Raw genomic sequence first — 10,320 nt, 5'->3', positions numbered from 1 at the left:
TAAAAAAAACAAAGCTACCAGCTAAAAATGTTTAAACCTAAAACTTTCCACTAGGACTTAAACTTTAAGAGGTGCGAAAGAAACGAGCAGGATAAGGTTACTGCTACTTTATTGAGGACGTAGGCGGTTTATATAGCGGCGGACTGATGTCACGCCGAGGAATACAATGAGAACTAGGGTGACCTGAGGTCAATAACATTTGACAATAAATACGATAAACAAACACACTTTGAGTTACACAAATGGACAATAACGGAGTTGAATACATTCTGATACCTGAGAAAAAGAAACACATAACATACAAGTTGGTAGCAGGTAAATATTTATATAAATCAATTTAAATGATTGGGTATGGCTGAATCTGCGTGACCCGTTATCCTAGGAGTGGCGATCCTAGGAGAGGCAAAGAAAACCCGCTTAGCGGGGACTTTACAAATACTCCCCCCCACAAGACATGGGTAATGTCTGATTAATCGATGTATCTGCTGGGGCATTGAAGAGTGCCGCGGCTGCGTGAAGTGAGCGGAGGGTTGCGCTGAGCGTGGGAGCGGCTGGCTGCGGGTGTGGGCGGATGTTTCCGGGCGCCGCGCGTCCTCTTTCTGCGGCGGCCCGGCTGCGGAGACGACTGCTCAGGCAGAGGGTGTGGTGCAGTGACGTCTGTATCCTCCTCCAGGAGGGCGGGCTTGATGCGGTCGACCGACACCCAGTCATCCTTTCCATGAAGGGCGAGCCGGAAAGCCTTGTTATTCCTTTCCAGCACACGGAAGGGTCCCTTGTAGGGCCTGGTCAGTGGTGGGCGGACGGCGTCATCCCTGATGAAGACGTGAGTGGTGGGAGGACAAGCCAGGCGGCATGAAGGCAACTGACCTGTCAGTGTATGTCCACTTACAGGAGGTGAACTTACCGACTATATCGTGAAGCCTCTGGACTGATGGGTTGTGGCGGTCCTCTGTGACTAGTTCGCCCGGGACTACGAGAGGCTTTCCGTAGATTTTCTCAGCTGCGGACGGGTCGCCGTTGGCTCTGGGGGCAGTTCTCAGCCCGAGGAGGACCCATGGCAACTGGTATTTCCAATCCTCAGCGGTGCAGCGGGCCATGAGGGACGCCTTCAGGGACCTGTGGAAATGCTCAACCAAGCCGTTAGCTGCAGGGTTGTAGGCGGTGGTGGTGTGGTGAGATGCCCCCAGCAGGCGTGCCAGGGCGGACCACAATTTGGACAGGAAGGCAGGGCCCCTGTCGGTGGTTATGTGGTCTGGGACGCCAAACCGGCTGATCCAGCTGGAAAGGAGGGCCTCGGCGCATGCACTGGCGGTGGCTTCCTGCATGGGCGTAGCTTTGGGCCACCTGGTTGAGCGGTCGACAATCGTCAGGAGATGTCTGGCCCCACCTGACGGGGGAAGAGGGCCAACGACGTCAATGTGTATATGGCCAAACCACCGCCCAGGTTGTGGAAACTCTCCTACCCCGGACTCGGTGTGACAACTAACTTTGCTGGTTTGGCACCAAAGGCACTGTCTTGTCCAGGCCCTTGCGTCCTTCCACATTCCATGCCAGATGAACTTCTCTGTCAGCAGCTTGGCCGTCATCCTGCCGGAGGGGTGGGACAGCCCATGGATGACGTCGAATACCTGGCGGTGACGGGAGGCGAGCACTAGGGGGCGAGGCTGGCCAGTGCTGATGTCGCAGAGGAGGTTTGGACCCCCGAGGGCGAGGGCCATGTCCCTCCACTTTAGGGACGTGATGGCGGTGCGGTGGGCTGGAGTCACCGGGTCAGCAGTCTGCTCACGGGCGAGGTCCTCGTAGTTGATCCCAAGCTGCACCACGTTGAGCTCAATTCTGGAGAGGGTGTCTGCTACAGGGTTCTTCCTGCCGGGGAGGTATTTGACTGAGGAGGTGAACTCTGCGATGGCTGCGAGGTGTCGTTGCTGCCTGGAAGACCATGCGCCCCCCTGCTTGGTGAAGGCGTGGACCAGCAGCTGGTGGTCCGTGTAGATTGTGAAGGGCGTACCCTCCAGGAGGAATTTGAAGTGCCGGACCGCCCGGTATACTGCTCAGAGTTCCCTGTCGAAGGTGCTGTAGCGGGCCTCTGTAGGGTTGAACTTTTTGCTGAAGAAGGGGATGGGCTGTGGGGTGCCGTTGACGATCTGCTCCAGGATGGCTCCGCATGCGACGCTACTGGCGTTCATCGTCAGTTGGAGGGGAGCGCTGGGGTCCTGGTGGGCCAAGACGGTTGCCTCGGCGAGGGTGGCCTTCGTTAGGGAGAAGGCCTGCTGCTGGCTGGGTCCCCACACTAAGGATTTTGGTTGGCCTTTCAGGATCTCCGTCAGAGGGGCCATGGTGTGTGCAATCCTGGGGATGAACCCCCTGTAGTAATTCACCATCCTGAGGAACTCCTGGACGGCCTTGACGGAGGTGGGGACGGGGAACCTGGTGACGGCTGCGACCTTTGATGTGAGTGGGCGGACACCATCCGGGGACATCTCGTGGCCTAGGAAGTCAGCTTTCTCGACGCCGAAGGTGCACTTGTCGAATCTGACGATGTGGCCATTCTCCTGCAGGCGCTGCAGGACCCCCCGGATGTGCCTCTGGTGCTCTTTATGGGACCTGGAAAATATGAGGATATCATCCACGTAGCAGACGCAGAACTTCAGATCCCCCAGGATGCTGTCCATGAGCCGCTGGAAGGTCGCCCCCACGTTTCTCAGGCCGAATGTGGAAAAGGCGAAGATGTAGGACCCAAAAGGCGTGATGATGGCGGTTTTCGGGATATCCTCTGGAGCAACTGGTACCTGAAAGTAAGATTTTAAAAGATCCAGCTTAGAAAATGTTTTGGCCCCGTGGAAGGAGGCCGTGAGGTCCTGCATGTTCAGCAGGGGGTAATGGTCAGGTTCAGTTGCGAGGTTGAGCTGCCTGTAGTCACTGCATGGTCTCCAGGAGCTGTCCGGTTTCTGCACCATACGGAGAGGAGAGGCCCATGGGCTGGAGGCCTTCTTGCATATTCCCATCTGCTCCATTTCAGCGAAGGCGTTCTTGGCCTCCTGAAGGCGCCGAGGGGGAAGCCTCAGGAACCTTGCGTGTGTAGGGGGGCCCTTCGTCTTTATGTTGTGGTAGATGCCATGTTTTGCTGGTGCCCCGGGTACCTGACGGAGTTCAGTCCTGAATACGTCGGGGAACTTGTTCAGCAGCTGGGTGTATTGGTGGGGGGCGACGGAGCAGATGGTAGGCGCGCTGGGTCCCGTTGCCAACAGGAGGGACTGGCAGGAGTCAGTGTCGAGGAGACGCTTGCGACCAACGTCGACTGCCAGCCCGAAGCGGGCGAGGAAATCCACGCCCAGGAGCAGGGTCCTTACGTCCGCGACAACGAAGTTCCAGGAATACCTCCGGCCAAGGATGGAGATCGACAGAAGCCTGGTGCCGTAGAAGAGGATGGGGGACCTGTTGGCGACCATCAGGAAGGCAGCCGGGTCCAGTGAGCGCTTGCGGTCCTCCCTGGACAGCGGAAATATTGATCTGACGGCCCGTGTCGACCAACATCATCCTGCCGGAGATGGTGTCGCGGACGTAGAAGCCTAATGGCTCTGGGCTCCTGGGTTCCTCTGTTGCCATGGCGGTCTGTTCTGCTGGTCACCGCCTCCCCCATTTTTTGGACGGGCAAATGAACACGGGGGTTGGCAGTTCCGGGCAACCTTGCCGTACTGCTGGTGGTAGTAGCAAGGGCCTGGTGGGTTCCATATGTGATGATACGGTGGCCGCCTCCTGGTGACGGTGCTTATCTCCTCTTCTGCGACCTCCTCCTGTTGAATGGAACTGATGGGGTGTGCGGGCACTGATGCCCGCTTCGCTGCCTTTGCGGAGTCGGTCAGTTGCTGTGCCGTGCGGATCAAGACCTTGAGGGGCATGGTGTGGGGCTTAAGGATCTGAGTATGGACCTCCGGGAGGAGCTGGAGGAGGAGAATCTCCCGCGACAGGCTTATCTCGGACTGCTTACCGTTGCTGTCGGTGTCGGGGAGGATGAGAGGGTCCTGGATCATGCCCCACGACTCCATGACACTCTGTTCCTGCCGTGGGTTGATGGTGAGGTCGAGGGCGCGGGCGGCCCTCTCGGCGACCAGCAGGGAGCAAGTCTTGATGAGGGATGTTTTCAGGTGGCGGTAGGTGAGGGGGCGTGCGGCGGACACCCACGGCACAAGTTTCCTGTAGACCTCCTCCGGCAGGGCGTTAATCACTGCATCAGCTTGTAGCACCTCGTCCGTGAGTTCCGCCAGCCTGAACTGACCCTCGACCCCGTACAGCCACGATGACGGGTTCCCCTGAGTGAAAGGCAGCAGCTTTATGGCGAGGGCGGCTTTTGTTTGTCCTGCCGGGCAGGGCAGCGTGTGGGGCGTGGGTAGCGGTGTGGAGGAACGCAAGAGCCGCGGCACAGGGAAGGGCACGGGTGATATGGGCGGGAGGTAAACGTCTGAATCCACGAGGTTTGCTGTTAACTGAACGAGGGAGGGGATGTCCATGTCCATGCTCGCTCTCGCCCTCTTATTGGAGTGGATACTCGCGTCAATACGCGCTTGGGAGCACGCCGTGTGAGTCCGCTAATGACGTTGGTGATTTGCACGCCTGAACGCTGGTTACAGCGCCGTAATGAGTCCGCTAGTGGCGTGGGTAGTTCCTGGAGCCAAGACTGAGTCGCCGTGTGAGTCCGCTAATGGCTCCAGGAACCACTCCAGGGTCACCACTTTAAGAGGTGCGAAAGAAACGAGCAGGATAAGGTTACTGCTACTTTACTGAGGACGTAGGCGGTTTATATAGCGGCGGACTGACGTCACGCCGAGGAATACAATGAGAACTAGGGTGACCTGAGGTCAATAACATTTGACAATAAATACAATAAACAAACACACTTTGAGTTACACAAATGGACAATAACGGAGCTGAATACATTCTGATACCTGAGAAAAAGAAACACATAATATACAAGTTGGTAGCAGGTAAATATTTACATAAATCAATTTAAATGTTTGGGTATGGCTGAATCTGCGTGACCCGTTATCCTAGGAGCGGCGATCCTAGGAGAGGCAAAGAAAACGGGTCACCACCACAGAAAACCCGCTTAACGGGGACTTTACAAAACCTATGCACTTGACTTTCTTTTGAGTTAGTTCTTCCATGGTGACCAAAATAAGATTTCGGGAAATACATAAGCAAACGTAAACATGGAGCTTGTTCACCCTGTGAAGACCAAAAAAGCAATGAGGAAAATGGCTGACATATATGCGCTGTTGCCACATCAGTGTGTCAAGGATAAGGGATGAACCTAGGCAGTCACTGTAGACAAAGAGATAGAGCCCTCTTGTCTTGAGTCATTTATATGCTATCATTATGCCAACATGCTCTATTATGGCTGAGACCAACTAGAAGAGAATTCTTTGAGGTTGGTTGGTCTGTCTTATGGAGCCCTGAGGGGACCATGTGAGTAACTCCTCTGAGGACAAACAGCAACTATGCTATCAAAAATTGCTATGTATGCGAGCCAGACATACTTACTGTACTACCAATCTGGAAAGAATTATTTCCAGCTAGAGTTTAGCTAGTGCTCTGCTGAAGACCACATTAAAATATGAAAATATTGTTAATGGATATCTATAGAACTTAAAACCACAAGAACAACTGTTTTAATTTGGTGCACTCTTACCTCTTTAGCCCATTGATTGTTTTGTTAGTGATTACCTTTAACTTTAGATAGTCTGTCAACAACAAAGGGAATGGGGTAGTGTAAGGCATATAAAATTTGTTCAGCTTAAGAATTTTTTAAGAATTAAAGGTCTGTCAAAGAAAATAACCATAACATCTAAAATGCCTTGTTATAATAAGGCAGGTTTTTGAATACTGTAGGTGGTTTTAATACTACCACTCTGTGATTTACATATTATTGTAGACACATAGGACATGATTAATTTAAAACCACAACTCAAAGAGGTTTAGTGTTCAAAGTTGTAACAATATTTTATAACACAAAACAATGTTTCTTCTATGCATTATTTATAATGTTGCTCAACTTATACTAGAAATTTCAATTGCACCAACTTGTTGGATCAAGATCAAGGCCCCACTGCGCATGTCTAGACCCTCTGATGATGCTATATACATCATTCATACTGTTGGCAACCAAAACAGAACTACACGTCAGGAGTGGGAGAGGAAGTGAGAAATTTAATGACTGAAGTGAAAACCATTTGGTTAAAAAATATTATTACCTCATTTAATAATGAGCTATCAGTCATCTGCTGTTGCCTGAACAGCAGTTCAGGCAAGGCCTTGAAGAAAATGGTTATTAAGAATGAAGCTGAATAAGATGAAAAAAATTACATCTGCAGTCTAGAGGGACTACACAGTCAGGAAGCCAAGGAAGTAAAAACAAAAGTGTGTACTCAGTAGGGGGAAGTTATTGATGATAAAGTGTCTTACCAAACTTCTAGCATGAAGATAAATGCTCTGGAAGACATCTTACAATAATGCCAGAACAGATAAAGGAGGGGGGTTTGCACAGGTCCTATTAACTGATACTATTAGACAGGCGGCGCTGACAAATAAACATCCAAATGCCTGAGATATACATCCCCTAGGTAGGATAGAATCTTGTAAGAGTTGAATGGCACTTCAACATTCTGGCTTGAAATGTGGCAATAAGCTCCAAATTGCACTGGAAAGCGACTCAAGAAGAGAATGTATGACATCAGTGGTCTTTATATCTTTTGTTATGACAAATAAATATCCAAAACCTTAGAATAAGCCTCGGTGAAACCTGGTGGTATGAGAATGTAACTACTGTATATGCTTACAGTCCAAGCTGCTAGACCCCATATTGAGAAAGAGCCTGGAAGATGAAAGGTACAGTTTCTTCTACTCTGATGAGGTTAGCAAGGCAGGGATGCTGAAAGGAGAAACATGAAAATTGCAAAAGCCTGGAGATTGAGACAAGCCACAAAATCTAAAATAAAGGACAAACAAATGAGTACCAGCTTTTAGAGGACATCACAATAATAGATCAAAGCCAAAACTCAACATACTTTGAAGAGGTTTGGGCTTCCTGAAGAGGCACCTAAGTATGCCTACTTAAACTTTTTAAGTCAAGTGTTAGATCCCCGCTAGGAGATTTATGTCAAACTTGGAGACAGACCTGTTGAAGTGACAAATCAGGTCTATGGTATCCCAATCAGAGCATAAAATCCAACTCAAGTTAAATGAAGGGCCAAAAGAGGAACTGTTATAAAACCCCTGAGCACTGACAAGAACAGCTTCTTCTGGTAATGAAGAAATGAAGGTAAAGGGAATATAGGCATCATGTTCAAGAGTTTCCTATTCATCACAACAAGTAAATGAACTTTGCCTACTTGCCCTGGTAAAAGGTTAGCTGCTGATGTCCTGCATGGTGTAACAAGTTGTTGATGCAATTGGGGTTGTCTGAGACTAGACCTTGACAATCAGAGGTGTTATGAAGATGACTCGTATACATGTCGACTCCTGTAACTTGGCAAGGACCTGCCTGAGGAGGCTGAAGGGAGGAAAGTGTAGACACCCAGGGCATCCCACAGCTGCAGTATCACATCCGTCGCCCAAGCAGCTGGATCCAATTTAGTAAGTCTACCAGATACCAATGAATGGTGTTCCCCATAACTGACAAACACTTATGAAAATGAATGTCTTTTCCTGTAATACTACAGTGTAATATGAATATAAGAAGGCCCATAAAACACTATTTAAACGTTGAAACCATATATTTCGGTCACTTGCTTCTGTGCCCCTGTTTACTGGTAGAATATGGACAGAGAAATGTTACAAGGGTATATATACAAAACATAAAGGTGTGGCCTTAAGGCTCCGATGGTATGACGGTGACCGTTTCCTAAGAAGGAGGAGAAAGACCAATTCCCTAGTGGTTTTTGGCCTCATTAGCTCCCGTTTGGCGATGGATCTGGAGGTCGCGTTTCTTGGGTCATCTTCTTCAGGAGGGGTCTGACGACATCGACGCCTTAATCCTCAGACCCCTCCTGAAGAAGATGACGCAAGAAATGTGACCTCCAGATCCATCACCAAACGGGAGCTAATGAGGCCAAAAACCACTAGGGAATTGGTCTTTCTCCTTCTTCTTAGGAAACAGTCACCGTCATACCATCGGAGCCTTAAGGCCACACCTTTATGTTTTGTATATATACCCTTGTAACATTTCTCTGTCCATATTCTACCAGTAAACAGGGGCACAGAAGCAAGTGCCCGAAATATATGGTTTCAACGTTTAAATAGTGTTTTTTGGGCCTTCTTATATTCACTTATGAAAATGTTGAACTTTCTTCTCATGTGGAACCTCCAACTCAGTGGGTTGACAACCACATTTTGAACCTCCCAGAATGAACCCTAGGATAATGGTAACTTGGTCCTAGCCTGCCCAAACAGAGAGCAGAGAGCTACACCACCACTATACGAAATGATGTCTCGGAGCAGATGTCCACCTGATGTAGAGGACAGGGGTTGTTGTATTGTTGAACTCAACCAAATGTTTGACTTCTACATAAAGATCTCATGACTGTTCAGTGGCAGAGGTCTTGAATTTCACATTTATGTGAAGGCATTGTTCTTGCCTATGAACACAAACTCCTCTCACCTGAAGGTCCAGGAGATGGGAATCTAGTCCTTGGTTGACACATCGTTAGACAGAAGGGCCTCCAGGTTCTCAGGAACTACTGGATCTCCTCACTACAGATTTTCCATCTGCTGCCACCATCACAGATCTAGCATGTTATCCATCACTAGTACTGAGAATTATCAGACACTAACGGGGCTCTTTAAAACACTGCCAACTGCAATTTTATAGAATGCATCCAGAAGCAACCAAAGGAAACTAACTAATTTCTGTAGTGACACCAGGTGACCTATCACACAGTACCTGCCAGGTTTTTGCACGGAAAATAAAACTCCAGGAATCAGTGAAGCACTGACAAATCCTGTCATTAAATGGCACAAGCTCTTGAACTGTGGTGAAGAGCATCCCCAGGTGTGTTATTTCTGTGGAAGGGGTCTGGTCAGCTCCTTCCAATTTACCTGCAATCCACTGGGAGCAACAGCCCAAGGCTTACTGAAATAAAGGGAAGAAGCTCCTGCCTGGAAGATGCCATAACCTAGTCACCCAAGCAATGGCAAAATTGTATTCTGACTGTGTTGTTGTATCTGCAACCAGTGCCAAGGTCCTAGTAAACACCTGTGGAAACAGGCACTTAATTACCCAAGAATGCAAAGACATCTCCTCACTGATTATTTAGAATCCATTATCTCCACTAGGTGAACCCAAAGCATTTGGGAGGCTTCAGAACCCCAGGGACTTGAAAATCAGCTCCCAAATTGCCTTTTTCTTGAGCATGAACCAGACCACATCTAAGGCTCAAACCTCTCACTGTTGTGAGCATGAGCTTAGGCTGGATAAAGTGACAGCAAGGTGGGGGTGGGTTTCTGGGAAAGGAAGGCAATACACACACTTGACACAGATAAATGGACTCATGGTACTCCCTTAATCTCCTCCTTGAAGACAAGCTTTCACCAGAAGAAAGACCATTACAGGTGAAGTTCTACTTCATATACTGGACATTGGTAATTTACAAAAGTTTGCTGGAGAGGTCCTTGCAAGCGCTATTCCTTTTTTTCAGCAGTGTTAGTGAGGATATACACAAGGTCAGAGGGATATGGAAATTGATGGATGCTATTCCCAAGGACTTGATGATCATTTGACGTGCCTTAACATCACCTTATTAAGAAGGGCTCTGGTACCAGAGGGCACCCACTCTTTTCAGAGGGCAACACATTGACAAAAGCCGGGCAAAAGGAAACTTAATGTTCAATGCTTCCACCTTGGTGGCAATCGTTGGTTAAGAAGGTTCAGTTACAGCCCCTGAATCTCATAACACTGAAGGAAAACATGTTGGGTGTCCATGGGGCAGTTAGTCACAGCCTTAACTGGTACAGCAGCCTTGCATCAGAACATTCTTCATGATTGCCAAGATGTGCTTGTCCATGAGAGGACTGTGCCCTTGAATGTCCAACACAGAAGGCTCCCTGAGGCTGCAACAAATGCTTGAGAGTAGATTCCACAAACCTAGTCCAGCACCTCGGTGACAGATGATTCATCTTGTAGGGTACCTAGGTCTTCTGCAGGTCCCTTGTTAAGAGTCCACCAGGAGAACCTGTTTTGCAATGGAGTGGATTTGCTGGGTCCCAGGAACACTCTAGTTTTGAAACATCCAAAGGACCAGGAGAAGGGATCTTGGATGACCTGGAATC

The 10,320-nt window shown here is 49.2% G+C and overlaps 1 protein-coding gene across 1 annotated transcript; it reads right to left on the bottom strand.

Annotated features, from left to right (window-relative positions):
- Nucleotides 1–469: 469 nt before the first annotated feature.
- On the bottom strand, nt 470–3,449 carry LOC136851485 (uncharacterized). Its single transcript, XM_067125598.1, has 4 exons — nt 2,647–3,449; nt 1,438–1,866; nt 905–1,116; nt 470–867 (listed from the first exon to the last, which is right to left on the bottom strand). Exons 1-4 carry the CDS (start codon nt 3,447–3,449, stop codon nt 470–472), a joined length of 1,842 nt encoding a protein of 613 aa, XP_066981699.1.
- Between the last annotated feature and the right edge of the window lie 6,871 nt (nt 3,450–10,320).

Source organism: Macrobrachium rosenbergii, chromosome 3 (genome assembly GCF_040412425.1).
Source record: "Macrobrachium rosenbergii isolate ZJJX-2024 chromosome 3, ASM4041242v1, whole genome shotgun sequence".
Taxonomy (NCBI): Eukaryota; Metazoa; Arthropoda; class Malacostraca; order Decapoda; family Palaemonidae; genus Macrobrachium; species Macrobrachium rosenbergii.
Note: the sequence above shows the minus strand (reverse complement) of the source record. Positions and strands in the feature narration are given on the sequence as shown.

What these genes read in the sequence shown, in the direction of transcription:
- LOC136851485 (XM_067125598.1), bottom strand. Translation starts at nt 3,449, where the DNA reads ATGGTCGCCAACAGGTCCCCCATCCTCTTCTACGGCACCAGGCTTCTG. An exon ending in AGCATCCTGGGGGATCTGAA is followed by an intron (nt 1,867 to 2,646) that starts GTTCTGCGTCTG and finishes CCTCCCCGGCAG; the next exon opens with GAAGAACCCTGTAGCAGACA. An exon ending in GAGTTTCCACAACCTGGGCG is followed by an intron (nt 1,117 to 1,437) that starts GTGGTTTGGCCA and finishes GCATTTCCACAG; the next exon opens with GTCCCTGAAGGCGTCCCTCA.